We start from the raw sequence: 18725 nt of genomic DNA, 5'->3' as shown, positions 1-18725 counted from the left end.
TTATCATTCTTTATGGTGGAGTAATATTCCGTTGTATATATATGCCACAGTTTCTTTATCCATTCATCAACTGAAGGGCATCTAGGTTGGTTCCACAATCTGGCTATGGTGAATTGAGCAGCAATGAACATTGATGTGGCTGTATCTCTGTAGTATGCTGATTTTAAGTCCTTTGTGTATAGGTCAAGGAGTGGGATAGCTGGGTCAAATGGTGGTTCCATTCCAAGCTTTCTGAGGAATCTCCATACTGCCTTCCAGAGTGGTTGCACTAATTTGCAACCCCACCAGCAATGTATGAGTGTACCTTTTTCCCACATCCTCGTCAACACCTGTTGTTGCTTGTGTTCTTGATAATTGCCATTCTAATTGGGGTGAGATGAAATCTTAGGGTAGTTTTGATTTGCATTTCTCTTATTACTAGAGATGTTGAACATTTTTTCATATATCTGTTGATTGCTTGTTGATATCTTCTTCTGTGAAGTGTCTGTTCATTTCCCTAGCCCATTTGTTGATTGGATTATTTGTATTCTTGGTGTAGAGTTTTTTGAGTTCTTTATAGATTTTGGAAATTAGCGCTCTATCTGAAGTATGAGTGGCAAAGATATTCTCCCATTCTGTAGGCTCTCTCTTCACATTACTGATAGTTTCCTTTGCTGAGAGAAAGCTTTTTAGTTTGAATCTATCCCAGTTGTTGATTCTTGCTTTTATTTCTTGCCCTGTAGGAGTCCTGTTAAGGAAGTCTGGTCCTAAGCCAACAAGTTGAAGGTTTGGACCTACTTTTTCTTCTATGAGATGCAGGGTCTCTGGTCTGATTCCAAGGTCCTTGATCCATTATGAGCTGAGTTTTGTGCAGAGTGAGAGATAGGGGTTTCATTTCATTCTGTTGCATATTCTTTTCCAGTTTTTCCAGCACCATTTGTTGAAGAGGCTATCTTTTCTCCATTGCATATTTTTGGCACCTTTGTCTAGTATGAGAAAATTGTATTTATTTGGGTTTGTGTCCATGTCCTCTATTCTGTACCATTGATCTACCTGTGTATTTTGGTACCAATACCATGCCGTTTTTGTTACTATTGCTTTGTAGTAGAGTTGAAGATCTGGTATTGCAATACCCCCTGCTTCGCTCTTTCTACTGAGGATTGCTTTAGTTATTCTGGGTTTCTTATTCTTCCAGATGAATTTCATAATTGCTTGATCTATTTCTGTAAGGTACATCATTGGGATTTTAATTGGAATTGCATTGAATCTGTAAAGCACTTTAGGTAGTATGGCCATTTTGACAATATTAATTCTACCTATCCAAGAACATGGGAGATCTTTCCATCTTCTAATGTTTTCTTTAATTTCCTTCCTTAGTGTTCTGTAGTTCTCATTTTAGAGGTCTTTCACCTCTTTTGTGAGATTGATTCCGAAGTATTTTATTTTTTTCGATGCTATTTTGAATGGGGTAGTTTTCCTAATTTCTCTTTCTGAAGATTCATCACTTATGTATAAAAATGCATTGGATTTATGAGCATTGATCTTGTAACCTGCTACTTTACTGAATTCACTTATGAGTTCTAAAACTTTTCTGGTGGAATTTCCAGGTTCCTCTAAATATATAATCATGTCATCAGCGAACAGGGATAGTTTGAGTCCTTCTTTTCCAATTTGTATCCATTTAATTTCTTTGGTCTGTCTAATTGCTCTGGCTAGAGTTTCAAGGACAATGTTGAATAGAAGTGGTGAAAGAGGGCATCCCTGCCTTGTTCCAGTTTTTAGGGGGAATGCTTTCAGTTTTTCACCATTTAGAATGATATTGGCCATGGGCTTAGCGTAGATGGCCTTTATAATATTAAGGAATGTTCCCACTACCCCAATTTTTTCTAGTGTTTTGAGCATGAAGGGATGCTGTATTTTATCGAATTTTTTTTCTGCATCTATTGAAATAATCATGTGATTCTTAACTTTAAGTCTGTTGATATGGTGAATGACATTTATTGATTTCTGGATGTTGAACCAACCTTGCATCCCGGGGATAAAACCCACTTGATCGTGATATACTATCTTTTTAATATATTTTTGTATGCAATTTGCTGAAATTTTGTTGAGAATTTTTGCACCTATGTTCATTAAGGATATTGGTCTGAAATTTTCTTTCCTTTTTGTGTCTCTGTCTGGTTTAGGTATCAGGGTGATATTGGCTTCGTAGAATGAGTTTGGGAGGGTTCCCTCCTCTTCTATTTCATGGAATACTTTGAGGAGTATTGGAATGAGCTCTTCTGTAAAGGTTTTGTAGAACTCGGCTGAGAACCCATCTGGTCCCGGACTTTTCTTTGTTGGTAGGCTTTTGATGACCTCTTCTATTTCATTGCTTGAAATTGATTTATTTAAGTTGTGTATATGTTCCTCATTCAGTTTAGGTAATTCATATGTCTCTAAAAGTTGTTGATGTCTTCGAGGTTTTCTGTGTTGTTGGAGTGTAGATTTTCAAAATAGCTTCTAATTATGTTTTGTAGTTCACTCGTGTCTGTTGTGATATTTCCTTCTTCATTCCAAATTTTAGTAATTTGAGTTTTCTCCCTCTTTCTCTTTGTTAGTGTGGCTAAGGGTTTATCAATTTTGTTTATTTTTTTCAAAGAACCAACTATTTATTTTGTTAATTTTTCCAATTGTTTCTTTTGTTTCAATTTCGTTGATTTCGGCTCTGATTTTAACTATTTCCTGTCTTCTACTACTTTTGGTATTGGTCTGCTCTTCTTTTTCTAGCGCTTTGAGCTGTAGTGTTAAGTCATTTATTTGTTGATTTCTACTTCTTTTTTTGAATGCACCCCATGAAATAAATCTTCCTCTAAGTACTGCTTTCATAGTGTCCCAGAGATTTTGATATGATGTGTCTTTGTTCTCGTTTACTTCTAAGAATTTTTTTATTTCCCTCCTGATGTCTTCTGTTATCCATTCATTATATAATAGTGTATTATTTAATCTCCAGGTATTGGAGTAGTTTCTTTTTTTTTTTTTTCTGTCATTTGTTTCTAATTTCAATCCATTATGATCTGATAAAGTACAAGGTAGTATCTCTATCTTCTTGTATTTGCTAACACTATCTTTGTGGCATAAAATATGGTCTATTTTAGAGAAGATTCATGTGGTGCTGAGAAGAAAGTGTATTCGTTCTTTTTTGGATGGTATATTCTATATATGTCCGTTAAGTCTAAATTGTTGATTGTGTTATTGAGATCTATGGTTTCTTTATTCAATTTTTGTTTGGACGATCTATCCAGTGGTGAGAGAGGTGTGTTAAAATCGCCTAGTATTATTGTGTTGTGGTCTATTTGATTTCTGGAATTGAGAAGGATTTGTTTGACATACGTGGATGAGCCAATGTTTGGGGCATAGATATTTATGATTGTTATGTCTTGCTGATTTATGCTTCCCTTAAGCAGCATGTAATGTCCTTCTTTATCCCTTCTGACTAGTTTTGGCTTGAAGTCCACATTATCTTAAATGAGGATGGATACTCCAGCTGTTTTGCTGTGTCCATGTGCATGGTATGTTTTTTCCCATCCTTTCACCTTTAGTCTATGGGTATCTCTTTGTATGAGATGAGTCTCTTGCAGGCAGCATATTGTTGGATTTTTCTTTTTAATCCAATCTGCCAGTCTATGTCTTTTGATTGATGAGTTCAGGCCATTAACATTCAGGGTTATTATTGAGATATGATTTGTATTCCCAGTCATTTGACTCATTTTTGTTTTTTGACATGATTTGGTTTCTCCTTTATTTGGCTATTCCTTTAGGCTAGTTCCTCCCATTGCTGATTTGTATCATTGTTTTTCATCTCTTCCTCATGGAATATTTTGCTGACAATGTTCTGTAATGCCGGCTTTCTTTTTGTAAATTCCTTTAGCTTTTGTTTATCATGGAAGGATCTTATTTTGTCGTCAAATCTGAAAGTAAGTTTTGCTGGGTATAAGATTTTTGGTTGGCATCCATTTTCTTTCAGGGCTTGGTAAATGTTGTTCCAGGCCCTTCTAGCTTTTAGGGTCTGAATTGAAAAATCTGTTGATATTCTTATTGGTTCCCCCCCCCCCCGAATGTAATTTGATTCTTTTCTCTTGTAGCCTTTAAAATTCTGTCTTTATTTTGTATGTTAGGTATTTTCATAATAATGTGCCTTGGTGTGGGTCTGTTGTAATTTTGTATATTTGGAGTCCTATAAGCTTCTTGTACTTGGTTTTCCATTTCATTCTTCAGATTTGGGAAATTTTCTGATATTATTTCATTGAATAGATTGTTCATTCCTTTGGTTTGTTTCTCTAAGCCTTCTACAGTCCCAATAATTCTTAAATTTGGCCTTTTCATGATATCCCATAATTCTTGGAGATTCTGTTCATGATTTCTTACCATCTTCTCTGTTTGGCCAACTTTGTTTTCAAGATTAAATATTTTGTCTTCAATGTCTGAGGTTTGTCTTCCAGGTGTTCTATCCAGGTGATTATGCTTTCTATGGAGTTTTTAACTTGGTTTATTATTTCCTTCATTTCAAGGATTTCTGTTTGTTTTTTTTTTCAGTATCTCTAACTGTTTATTGAAATGATCTCTTGCTTCCTGTATTTGGTCTTTTAACTGTTGTTTGGTGTGATCATTTAATGCCTGCATTTGCTCTTTCATCTCCTCCTTCAATGCCTGCATTTGCTCTTTCATCTCCTTGTTTGCTTCCCTGATTGTTTTAATTATGTACATTCTGAACTCCCTTTCTGACATTTCTTCTGCTGTGCTGTCATTGGGTTTTATTGAGGTAGTGTCTAGGTTTGTTTGGGACATTTTCTTCCCTTGTTTTTTCATATTGGTCAGCTGTCAGTGGGACCCTGAGATATTGCAGATTTCCTCTATTGGCTTATAGTGTCCCTGTAGATTTCCAGTGTATCACCTCCCAGCCTTCAGTAGCCTGAAGTCTTGGAGGAACTTGATAATGCAGTGCTTCTGAAGAAAGCTGCCCCTAGCCTGCTACTGGTTCCAGGGCTTGGAGCTGGCTCTGTGTGGAAAGGCTGTCACTGGGGGGCCTGCTCCAAGAAGCTGGCCCTGTGGGAGGAGCCCACTGCCGGAGTGCGCAGGGTTATCTGGGGAAGACTCTAGCTGCCCTGCCCTGCTCTGATAAGCTACCCCTCTCTGTGCCTGCCGCCCAGGTCGAGCTTCACCTGGTGGAGGAGACTCATCCCGTGGCTCTATTTTAGTCTGAGTCTCTCAATGCCTCCCCTTTTTGAATCTTGGGTTCTGGAGTGACTGGAGATGCAGTCACCCTCTAGTCTGCCATCTTGGATTGCCCCGTGGAAAGAGCCTGTGACCAGAGGGGGCAGGGCCACCTGGAGAATTCTCTGGCTGCTCTGCCCTAATCCCAGAGACTGCTTGTGGGTCGGAGCTCTCCGCTGGCTTGGGGACTTGTCGCTGGCTCTGTGTAGAAAGGCTCTCACTGGGCAGTCTGCTCTGAGAAGATAGCCCTGAAAGGCGCCTCCTGCCACACGGGGCTGGGCTTCTTGGGGAAGTCCCTGGCTGCCCTGTCCTGGTCCCTGAAGTCGCTTGTGGGCCGGAGCTCACCACGCTGGCTCCGGGACTTGGAGCTGCTTCTGTTCAGAAAGACTTTCACTGGGGGGCCTGTTCCAAGAAGCTGGAGAAGCTGGCCGTGTGGGAGGAGCCCACCGCCGGAGTGTGCAGGGCTGCCTGGGGAAGACTCTAGCTGCCCTGCCCTACTCTGATAAGCCACCTCTATCCGGGCCTGCTGCCCAAGCTGAGCTTCACCTGGTCGGGGAGACTCACCTGTGGCTCTATTTTAGTCCGAATCTCTCAATGCCTCCCCTTCTTGAGTCCTGGGTTCTGGAGCGACAGGAGATGCAGTCACCCTCTAGTCTGCTATCTTGGATCACCCCCAAACCTGACTTTTAGATAGACATAGTAGATTGCTCAAACCCAAAGAATTAGACTTTGCTTTGATTTTATGGAGTTCTGGTGAAGAACTGAAGTTTTTCCCCCTTTTCTTTGGCAGATTGTTTTTATTTCTATCCTTTTCTTTAGTGGCAGTTAGCTATTGGTTTAACCACAGGGCAAACTGATTTCTTGCTTCTTTCTCAATGGAAAATGGCTTTTTCAATGTTTCTACTATAATAACTAAACTTTCCCAGGGCTTGGAGGGCATGAGAGTTTCCTACCTCATTCCCAGAGGCAAAAATGCTTTTGTTTTATATTCCAGAAGGTTCAGGTATATACTGGGGGGCAGGAGGGTGAACTTCTCTGTTTCTTCCCTAGTCAAGAGTCTATCACTAGTAACTGGATCAAAGATCTGGTAATGGGCATAGACTAGCCATATTTCTGAGGTGTCTGGGGTTGTAAACTGTATGTTTGAGGTCACTTGGCCTTTAAGTATATAGTAAACTTTGAAGTGTTCCTATTTTGTTTTAGGATTTCTCTTTCCTCCTGTCTTCTTCACAAGTTAGTCTGTGCATGTCATACTTCTTTCCTAGCACTGGTTACCTTTTAGTATCAATTTATCTGATTACTTTGCAAATGCAGTTTTCTGATGAGCTGAAAATACTTAACTTTTAAATAACTATCTGACTTTGTTGTTTTTTTTTTTTTGTTAGAGAGGGTCAATATTCTCTTTGGCTATGTATATTCTGAGTAGAAGCAAAACCTCCAATATCATTTATTTTTAACAGAAATTTTTATTTATGCAAAATTGGCCTGGTGCATAAATAAATGTACTTGCATATGCACTGAGGTATGGGCACACATAGTATATGTACACAAGATTATTACATTTAACAGTTTTCTCTCTGTGGGTTATATACTTTGCAACTAGCTCAGACCTTTTGTGCCCTCCCCTCTAGGTTCTTAGACCCCTGGGGGACTCCAGAAAGTCAGTAGACCCTTTGTGTTGCAGCTTAATTGGAGAGACCTCTCACATAAGGCAGGTACTTGGGGCAAAGATTCAGTTCCTAGTTAAGACTCTCCATTTTATTTATTTTTAAAAATTATTTTTTATTTTTTGTTTTTAGTGGGGTTTATTTTGACATATTATACATACATGGGATGTAACCCATTATAATTTTGATCATATTCTTGTGGTTGAATACAATGTGGGGTTACATTGGTCATATTCATATATAAGCATAAGAAAGTTATGTCCGATTCATTCTGTTGACTTTCTCTTTCCCATACCCCTCCCTCCCTCCCTTCCCTTCATTCCCCTTTGTCTAATCCAATGAACTTCTATACTTCCCTTCCCTACCCTCCCTTGCTATGGGTTAGTGTCCACATATCAGAGAGAACATCTGACCTTTGTTTTTTTTTTCTTGGAACTGGCTTATTTCACTTAGCATGGAACTCCATTCCATCCATTTACCAGCAAATGCATAACAGAACTCTCTTGTCTATTCTGCTCCTAAGCATTACCTAGTGTGGTACTAAAGGACAAGAATAAGAGTCCTCACTACTCCCCATTTCCTACCACCTACGAATTCTGTTTCCTTTATATTTACTACCTTCATGAAGCCATGTGAGGGCCATCTAAGTTGAGTAGGATGAACATGGAAAACTAGGGTGTCATTCTTATTTATGTAGCGACTGTACATTTGACAAAGCAAGTCTCTTAGTATAAGTAAAATGTTGTTTGAACTTAGTGAAGTGCTTAGTGATTTTTCTCCTGTGCTACCAGGTTAGCACTCTGAGTGGCACAAAATCATGTTGAAGAGTTAGACTGTTTTGGGCAACACATCTAAGTCACAGGAGAATTTAGTTTTCTTTCTCCTGGAAAGTCACCTTCTCCACACATATGTTTTAAATAGATAATATTTCAGCTCAAGAAAATGAAGCCAATAAGAAGTTATGTTTTCATATGAAAAACAGAAACAAAACCAAGTTTAATAACCTGCTATTAAGCTCAATAAGATTTTTACACCAGAGGAAATAAATCATGCTCTGGTTCTCAGACCTTCATTTAGGAAGAAAACTAATAACTCTGTCCTTATGTGGGGATGGAGCTCTAAGACAGTAATTTCTATGTGTGAAAACTTTCATTTAGGGACATCGTTGGTACATTGTTTTCTGATCTCTGTTTTTCTTCCAAAACTTTTATTGTGATAGAAGTACCTTTTCCCATGTTTTCTGATTTTTTTTCTAGTCCTTCAGCAAATTTCAGTTTGTTTCAAGATGGTCCAGTTGGAAAGACACTACAAGCAAGTAACTCTGGGGAACTTGAGGACATTTCCACTGTTTGATCTGCTTCCCAATGAGTATTAAGGACTGGAATCCTTTGACTTCATTATCTAGTACTGTCTGTGTTAGTAGTTTTCAGAATCTAGTTCTAACCTTATTTTTATTTTTGTTTTTCTTCCTCACGTGGGAACAAAGAAGGAAAATAGCCTCGGAAGTCTCCCAGGGCAACTGTCAACTCCCCTGAGGGACGTTTGCCTCCTGCGAAAGAAGGAACGTTCTGGTCCAAGCCTTGCGCGCAGGCGCCCCCAGGCCTCGGAGTCCTCCCACCCAGGCGGGGTGGGTTTGGGGTTTGGCGCTGGCAAGGCAGGTTCCTGGAAACTGCAGACAGCATCGTAAGAAGACACCCAAGTAAACCTTGCCCAGTTCCTGGCAGGGCACCTAGAGACCATGAAGGAAGCCACGGAGAATGTGGGGCCTGAGACTGAGTCAGAAAAGAAGACTTCTCAGGCCCAGGAAGGCGGAAATGTCCCAAAACAAAGGAAATTGCCCCCGGTCCTGGCAGTGGTGCCACTGGCCCTGATGAAGTTTCAGAAAGCCCCTAAGAAGAAGAAGGTCAAACCTGTCCCTCACAAGAAGCAAATAGAACCAGATGACATTGAGGAGGGGCCCTGTGGCATTGGTTGTATTGTTGTCTCCTACTGTGAGCGTTTTAACGACATTCGCTGCTTCCTATTTTTCTTCTGTATCCTGGTCATGACTCAAGGTGAGCCCAAGGGGTGGGGTTCATTCTGGTGGGCCCTGGAGATGCAGGTTTGGTGGGGAAGGAGAGAAAGGAAGGATGTGTGCAGGACGTCCTGTGGTGGACCAGAGTGAGGCAGTTTTCTCTGCCTTGTTCTCAAAGTACTATTGGAATCAAAGCGTTTTGGTTATTGACTGACTTCCTCATGCACACGATTGACATGATCCACCCCATAATTTTGAGGTGATGGGGCTCTGTCACCACATAAACTGTTGGAGAGGGGCTGCTGTTATTTAATGTGGTTTGGCTCCCAGTTTTTAAGTTTCAGATAAAAATTCTTGGAATTTAAATTGAAAACTGTGTGTGTGCAATCACCAGCTTGTTTCAGCTTCTGCCTCCAAATTTTGAGACACTCTGGCTAAGCCACTTTCTGATTGATTTTTTCCCCCTCATCTGTAAATTAAGGAGGAGTAATGGGACTTCAAATAGTCGATATTGGAGAAAAATCTTAAGGGCGTTTATTTGTGTGCAAATGTTTGAAGAGGGTGAAGTTCAGTCTTCAGACAGGGCATGCATTCTCTTCTTGGCCCTGATTCTCATCACTCCCATTACATCTAGATCTTTAATTAGCTTCCTTATACTGATGACACTGGAATCTGCCAAACCTGATCTCTTTTTGCTATCAAATCCTGTGTCTAAATAAATGCAAGGAAAAGATTTTATGAAAAAAGAACCACTTGAGAACAATTAATAAATGGTCATCAGTTTGTCTTCACATCATCACAGAAGTTTCTCAGAAAAAGAGACATTTGACTTATGCCTTAATAATTTAGGTACAGTTCAGATAGCAAGGGATGAACTTGAGGAGTATTTACTGAGTGAAGAAATGAATGGATGAGTAAGTGATGTGTTTTACAAAGACTTGTTTCAGCATAATGAATGATAAGTTTCATTGGTAATGGTTTTATCTAAGCACCAAAAAGGAGTAATTACATTGACATTATACTCTTCACACCCTACTAATGTGAATGGGACAGAGAATACACTCAATAAGTGCATGTTGAATGCACACACAAACTTAAAAGGAAGGAAAAGAATGTGGTCACATTTTGAAGGCCTTTAAATACCTGAATGAGAATCTAAAAAGACACAATTGATTTTTACTTTCCACTACTCCAGGTGGTAAGATGCTTTACAAGCATTATCTCAGTATAATTCCATTATTGGTTGCATAATGAGGAGCCATTGAAGATTTTTGAACAAGTGATTGGCTGTAAATGGTTTGAACTCCATTGCTTAACTGACTCCACATGACTTACCAACTCAGTTTGAGGATAATACTGTCTTCATTTACGAAAATGATGTAGTTCTTCATTTGTATGTCAATCAATATATGTATGATTTTAGTTGCATTTTAAACAATTCTGAAGTCATTTTAAGCTTACGTAAAGGATGTTATAGAAATACAAAGAATTTCTGCATCCTGTTGGCTCAGGTTTTCAGAATTTTACTATACTTATTCCTTTACTTTCTCTTTCCCTGCACATGTAGGCTTCTTTTCAGATATGGTTCCTCATTAGTGCTAACTTTCAGTAGTTCCACATATCCATGTGGAATGTGTTCTAAGACTTCCAGTAAATGCTTGAAACCAGGGATATTACTGAACTCTATTTATACTATGTTTTTTTCCCTTACATGCATACCTACGATGAAGTTTAATTTTTAAATTAGCCATAGTAAGAGATTAAAAAAATTAATAAATGGTAAAATAGGACAATTATAGTAGTATATATGCTTTCTTTTTCTCCCTTGCTCAAAGTAACATGTTATACTGTATTCACCTTTTTTCTTGTGATACCCAGACAGTTACTCTGATAACTGAGATGACTGCTGAATGGCTAATGGCCAGGTAGCATACCCAGCACGGAGGTAATGGGCAAATGAATTATTTACATCCTGGGTGGGGTGGGGTGAGATTCCACCATGCTACTCAGAGTACTCAGAACAGCACGCAATTTAAAACTTATGAATTTGTTTTCTGTACTCCAGCATGCTTCTTCCCAAAGTTAGACATTTTCCTGTATAACCACCATGCAATCTTCACTGTCATGAATTGGTGGGTCCATTTATGTGTTGCAAGATGTCTTAATACTGTCTGCTTTTCTGTTTGGTCCAGAATTCCATCCAGGAATCTGTGTTTCATTTAGTTATCATATTTTAGAAAACTACTTTAACCTAGAACACTTCCTCATTCTTCTACAATTCTTAGGTACTTAAAAAATTTAAAGAATATGATTCTTTCATTTTGTTTGTTGATTGCAACTTGGGTCTGATGTTTCTTTACAGTTAGACTTAAGCCATGTTTCCCTCCTACTTCCATCCTTCCCTTCCTTTATTCTTTTCCTTCACTTTATTTAGGTATAATTTAGATACAATAATACTCACTTTTTTTTCAGTGCTATGTATGCATTGAACCCAGGGTCTCTTGCATGCTAGGCAATTGCTCTACCACTAAGCGACACCTTGATTTCCAAAATTTACAATTTTTAAAGTGTACAATTCAATGAGTTTTAGTTAATATACAGAGTAAGTATATAGACATGTGATCACAACATAATCAAGTTTTAGAATCTTCCCATCACACTGAGTTTCCTCGTGCCCATTTTCTATCAAATCATGCTCTTATCACCTATCTTAACCAATGATTGGTTGACTTTGTGTCATTAGTTTTGTGTTTTTTAGGATTTAATTTAATATGCACAAAATATCATTTCTTGTATTTAGTGTCTGGCTTCTTTTAATAGCATGATGTTTTTGATATTGATTCATGTTGTGTATTAATAGTTTGCTCTTTTTTTAGTGTAACTAGTATTCATTGTGCAGAATTACCATACATGACCACTCAGTAGTTGATAGACATTTGTGTTGCTTCCAGTTATTGTCTATTATGAATAATGCTATTATGAGTAGTTGCACACAAATTTTCATGTGAATATGTTTTTATTTCTTTGGCGTAGATGACTAGAAGTGGAATTATTGCATCATATACTAAGTTTTGTAAGAAGTGTATGTTTCCTTGCTGGTGGAACTGCAAATTGGTGCAACCACTATGGAAAGTGGTATGGAGATTCCTCCAAAAATTTGGAATGGAGCCACCATTTGACCCAGTTATCCCACTCCTCAGTATATACCCAAAGGACTTAAAATCTGCACACTATAGTGTTGCAGCCACATCAGTGCTTATGGAAGCTCAACTCACAATAGCTAAGCATGCAACCAAACTTGGTGCCCTTCAACAGATGAATGGATAAAGAAAATGCAGTATATATACACAATGCAATATTACTCAACCATAAGAAGATTGACTTTATGACTTTTTCAGGTGAATGGATGGAACTGAAGACTATCATGCTAAGTGAAATAAGCCAATCGCAAAAAACAGAACACTGAATGTTCCTCTCTGATATGTGAATGCTAACACACAATGGGGTAGGGGGAGAATAGAAGTTCATTGGATTAGACAAAGGGGAATGAAGGGAAGGGAGGGGTATTAGGAATAGGAAAGACAGTAGAATGAATCAGACATACCTTCCCTATGTTCGTATATAAATACATGACCAATGAAACTCCACCTCCTATACAACCATAAGAATGAATCCTAATCAGAATAAGTTATACTCCATGTATGTATAACATGTCAAAATATAATCTACTGTCATATATATCTAAAAAGAACAAATTTTAAAAACGGAGAGGGAAAAAAGAAGTGCATGTGTTAGATACTCCCACCTTTCCTTCCAAAGTGTCTGTACTACTTACACATTTTTATTATTAACCTCTCTCACCATTGTATATTGGAAGCACCTAACTTTATTTTTTAAAATCTTTTATAGGGGTGTACATATGAAAGTTCCAGCAGCTCCACATCTTTTTTAATACTTGGTAATCTCAGCCTTAATTTTAGCCATAACAGTTAAGAGAGTAATGGTATCTCATTGTGATTTTAATCTACATTTGTTAATGATTAATTGTCTTGAAATCTTTTTCTATGCTTTTTAGCCATTCATATGTCATCTTTTATAAAGCACCGCTTAACAAATTGGATTTTCTTCATATTTTTGAATGAAGTGTTCTTTATATATTCCGGATACAAGCCTTTTGCTAAACAAATGTTTACAAAAATTTTCTCCCAGTCTGTGGTGCTCTTAATGCTCTTTATTATATCTTTTTGATCATAAGAAAGTCTAGCTTTTGATAAAGTACAATTTGTTAACCTTTTTATTTTATGATTTTTTTTTTTTTTGGTCACTATCAAAGAAACTATTCTCTAACTTAGTGTCATAAAGATTTTCTGCTTTGTTTTCTTCAAGAAGTTTTATGGTGGGACTGGGGTTGTAGCTCAGTGGTAGAGCACTTGCCTTATATGACTGAGGCACTGGGTTTGGTTCTTAGCACCACTTATAAATAAATAAATGTCCATTAACAACTGAAAAAATATTTAAAAAAAGAAGTTTTATGGTTTAGCTCCATTGTTTGGTGTCTGATACATCTTGATCTTGAATGATTGTGTGTGTGTGTGTGTGTGTGTGTGTGTGTGTGTTAGTATGAAAGAAAATATGTTGCAGGATAGTGTCCCTGTAAGCATTCCCTGACAGGGAAATGTGTGCAGCTGTGAAAGTGAGGCTGCAACTGTGACATAGACACCAAGGAACAAGAGATACCCACAATGTGGGATGCCTGTCTAGAGAAGCTGCAGGCAGCATGTAAAACCTACAAAGAGAAGCCACATGCACTGCAACCAGCATAGGCACAGGGACAGGGCTTCCCAAATCCTTGGCTGGGCCCTAGATGCTGGACATGAGGGTTAGGATTTAATGCTTGCCCCGTAGGTTTCAGTCCTGGCTTGGGTTGAACATCCCCTTATTACTCTCCTACTACTTTTAGAATAGGAACATATACCCCATGCCTCTCTCACCATTGTTTATTGGAAGCACCTAACTTTATTTTTAAAAATCTTTCATAGGGGTGTACAACTATGTACAAAAACTTTACTTTTTGGAGAAATGCTGGAACAGTTAAGACGTTTGGAGACCATTGGTGATAGACTAAATGCATTTTGCATTCTGAGATGAACATGAACCTTTGGGGACCAGGGGCAGAATGCTACAGTTTGAAGCTTAAAGCCTTGCCCTTCAGAATGGTGCTGTAGGTAGAGTAGCCTTTAAGATGTCGGGTCTTGTGCAAGGTCTTTAGGTTATTTGGGGTGTGCTTTTGAAGGGGATTTTGGGACCCTGATCTCTGCCATGTGTTCCCACCATGATGTACTATCTTGCCTCAAGCCCGAAAGCAACAGGACCAACAAATAATGATCTAGAATCTTTGAAACCTTGGACAAAAATAAATCTTTTACAAGTTGATTTTCTCATGTATTTGATATAGTAACAGAAAGCTAACACATCAGGTATTCTCATTTTTTCTCTTTTAAAGTTATTTTGGCTACACTAGATCTAGACTATAAGACTTTTCTCATAAAATTTAAAATCAACTTGTCTACTTCCTTAGAATACTTATAGCAGTTCTAGTTAGGACTTTATTAACTCTGGAAATTTGGAGAGGATTGACATCTTAACATTGAATATTCTGATAACTGAACATGATGTATCGTGTTAGTTAGGTCTTATTTAACTTCAGTAAATTAACATATTAATTACAGAAGCTCTTTTTGCAGATTGCATAGGATTCTATACACATATGATCATATCATCTGTACATAAACAGGTTTTAATTCTTTCTTTGTTCCTAGTCAGTACGTTTTTTTTTTTTTTTCCTCTTACTTTATTGTGATGACTATGACCTACAGTAAAATCGTGCATAGAAATTGTGAAAAGAGACATGCTGATTTTTGGACAGAAAACATTCAGCCTTTCTTTTATTCTTTCCTTTTTTTTTTTTTTTTTTCTTCCAGTAAGGGGGTTTGAACCCAAGGGTGCTTTACCACTGAGCCACATCCCCAGCCCTTTTTAATATTTTATTTAGACACAGGGTCTCACTGAGTTGCTTAGGGCCTCATTAAATTGCTGAGTCTGGCTTTGACATCAAGATCCTCCTGCCTCAGACTATCAGGCTTCTGGGAGCATAGGCATGTGCCACTGTGCCTGGCCATTCAGCCTCTCTTAATTAAATATACCAACTGTAGGTTTTTGAAAAAGATGTCCTTGTTCAGTTTGAGGATGTTCCCCTACTCTTAATTTGTGGAAAAATTTTTGTACTGAATTAGTATTGGATTTTATCCAGTGGATTTTTTTTCTGTATTTTTGAGATAATCATATTGTTTTGAAATTTATTCTCAAATTGTTTTATGTCATTTGAATATTAATCAACCTTGTATTCTTAGGATAAATCCTCCTTACTGAGTTATTATCTTTTTAAAAAATATATACATTTCTGGATTAAAGTTGCTAAAATTTCGTTCAGAATTTTTGTTTCTGTGGAAAGTATTGGTCTGTAGTTTCCTTGTACTATTATTTGTGTGTCTTTAATAATTGTTTAGAGTGGCTAAAAAAAAGAGTGGCTTTATTCAATGAATTAAGATGTTTTCCGTCTTTTCTGTAAGAGTTTTTGTGGGATTTTATGCCTCTCTGAATCAATTTGTCGACTTATTTTCTGTCATTATTGCTAAGAGTTTATTATCTCTGAATTTCAAATTTATCCTTTTCATCTGTTATGTGAAAATAGATGAGGGCACTTTAAATGTTTTGCTTTGCCAGCTGTCAAGGTAGGGAACTATTATGCAGGAAAGATTTTATTTCTGAGGTCCATTGTTTTGCTTGTTATGTTCCTCATCTTTCTCCAGCATTAGACTCTTGCACTTCTGCAGTGCATGGTGACCAGAATCACCCAACGTCTAGAAGTTTTCTCTGACTTTTCCCATGGGGAAATACATAAGTGGAGATTTCCTGTAAAGTTTAAGAGTATAGATTTCCAGCAAGTTTGTGAGCATAGTACGACAGTGACTTCTCAGTCATGAGTAGATCATAGTTGTGCCTGGTTGTACAATGTCTGGATTTTAGCCGTGGGTGTCCTACCTTAGCTATAAAGGAAGAAGTTGTTCCTTATATTGGTCATTAGAGGTAGTATCAGGTTATATACCCATAAATATGAGGTTTTGGGTTGATTTTACCATGAATGTAATCTCTAGTGATGTGTAGCTCTTTGACAATGGGAGGTAGAACTTTAGTCATTCTTGGCATGTGAACGTATCATATTTAATCAAGCTGTCACACGTGACTGAGATACAGTGCTAATATGCATGTACCTAGGTAGCCCAAGTGGTTACTTAACTAGTAGTCCTGACAATAATGACTACTATAAGGATATTAATATTAGATGAATTCTTTTGAAAGCCCTTAAGTAGTTATAAAGACAGAATGTCAAGCTTCACTTCTAGTAACTCTCAACTCAAGTTGTAGTCTGAGAACTCCAACACTCCTATCAAAGTCTTCAAATAAGCTTTTGAGAAGTAACCAAACAAGAGATTTAAATTTTTTATTTTGACAAGATGATAGTCGAATCCACAATCTTGCCAGGTTGCTAATGTGAAGGTTAAGGCATTGATGTGTAAAGAACAGGTCATGAAGTTTTTGAAATATGTACATTTCATTAGAACTACATGAAAGTGATTGTCTTGATATCCTGAGCTTCCCTTATCAACTGGCAGAATTGGCCTTTAGGAATTGAGCGGGCTATTCTTTCATTCCTTGAAACTCCTGTGATAATCTCACCTGCATTGGAGGTTTTGAAAGAGAATGCCTATGATTCCTAAATTCGCTGCAGTCACCCCTGTTGCCAGTGTCATCCACTGAAAGTACATTCTCAGCATGCTCCAGGGCAACAGGTCCACACTGTGACCCAGGACAAAGAAACTTAAGCATTGAAGTAATTGCAAAGCTTTGCTAATATTTCCTGGTAAAATCCTGGGTATTACATGTAAGTGGATTTTATGAGTTCATAGTTATCACTTTGTGTTTTTTATTCTGTAAAGGAACTCGGATTAGTACATTGTCGTTACATCTTCCTTAAATATTCAACATAATTCATCAGCTAATTGGACATGGAATTTTCTTCTTGGCAAGTTTTTAAAATTACTAATTCTGTTACACTAAAAGATACTCAGCAATGAAAAACTTAACATCTCAAGTCATTTTAGTAATTGTTTTTTAAGGATTTTGTTTCATTTCATCTTCGTTGTCAAATTAATTGAAATATAGTTGTTCATAATATTCTTCATTGTTACTTTAATGTCTGTAAGAGTTGTTGCAATGTGCACTCTGACATCCATTCATGCTGTTATGAATATTTGTCCTCTGCCCTACTATCCTGATCAGTTCAGCTTATTCACTTTTTGTTGCTTTTCCAAAATACCAGTGTGCAGAAAAGTTAACATAGAGGGCCTGAACTGCAGTCCTTAGAGAGCAAGGTTGGCCCCTGACTGGCATCTAAACAATTAAATTTTGCTAATGTTCCCATTTTCCCCTTCCTGATAAAGAAGGTTAGATAACACTTCACACAGCTTATTACAGTTTGACGTGGGAGTGTTCAGTGTGGGCTGTGTGACTCCACTGCAACAGCACTCTTAGAAGCTAGTGCCTGTTTTCTCCACACTTTGCCCCATGTATTTTTTCTCCTTGCTCTTTTTGCTTTGTAAATCACAGCTGTGACTGTGACTATGTGCTGAGATTATTAAATCTTTCTAGTGAATTATCAAACCTGGAAATGGTTTTGGGAACTCCATACAAAGCCAGCTTTGTTTAGTTTTTATTAACATAAGGTACAAAGCTCCTCTTTAAGGCAGCTTTTCTTTTTTAAAAATTGAAACATAATTCATATTCCATAAAAAATTTCCCTTTTAAACTGTACAATTCAGTGATTTAATTATATTCACAAAATTGTGCACCTATTTTCACTAACTCCAAATTATTGTCATCATCCAAAATAGACACTCCACTCCCATTCTAGAACAATGCAATCTTTATTATTGTAGCTTTGTAGTGAGCTTTAATTTTGGAAAGGAAGTGTGCATCTTCCAACTTTGATTTTCTTTTTCAAGATGATTTGAGCTGTTCTGGGTACCTTATTACATTTCCATACACATTTTAGAATTTTCTTGTCAATTTAAAAAAAATGGCAGCTAGGATTTTGTGTGGATTGTGTGGAATCGATATGCCAATTTGAAGATTATTGCCATTTTAACAATATTAAATCTTTCCACTTGTTTAAGTCTTGTGGTGTTAACCTCGGGATCTTGGGCTACATTTGCAAATTGCTTGCACTTTTCTCTGTTACATTTCTGCTTCACTGTTCTCTTCCATTTTTCTGTCAACTCCTTCTTGGTTCTTAGAACTCTTCCTTTTCTCATTTTCAGAATACAGTATTTTCTTTGCTATTATGACGCTTCTTCTCAGAGCCATGTAAAAGATCACCTCTTTTCCATCGTCTTGTCTCCCCCATCGTTGGTTTTATTCTCTATGTCTTACCTGTTCTTTTTCTTTCCTTTTTAAATTTTTATGTACCTTTTTTATTTTAAAATAGACTTTTATATTTTATGGGTTCTTTTTTGTTATACATGACAGTAGAATCCACTTTGACATAAGTATAAAAGCATAGAATACATCTTGTTCTAATTCAGACACCCAGTACCTCTTCATTTTCTGTTTTATTCATTCCCCTCTGACTTCTACTATTTCCTCCATAATTGTGCATAATTTGAAGTTAATTTTCTTTATTAATTTCTGTCTTC

At 37.4% G+C, this 18725-nt stretch overlaps 1 protein-coding gene across 1 annotated transcript in view; it reads left to right on the top strand.

Annotated features, from left to right (window-relative positions):
• The first annotated feature begins 8637 nt into the window (after nt 1-8637).
• Slco6a1 (solute carrier organic anion transporter family member 6A1) overlaps nt 8638-18725 on the top strand; it is a 178510-nt gene continuing 168422 nt past the window's right edge. The window contains 1 exon segment of the mRNA XM_047554753.1: nt 8638-8953. Within this exon segment, the coding sequence (XP_047410709.1) occupies nt 8638-8953 (316 nt within the window).

Source organism: Sciurus carolinensis, chromosome 6 (assembly GCF_902686445.1).
Source record: "Sciurus carolinensis chromosome 6, mSciCar1.2, whole genome shotgun sequence".
Lineage (NCBI taxonomy): Eukaryota > Metazoa > Chordata > Mammalia > Rodentia > Sciuridae > Sciurus > Sciurus carolinensis.
The sequence above is the reverse complement of the archived record's forward strand: the minus strand, read 5'-3'. Positions and strand labels throughout refer to the sequence as shown.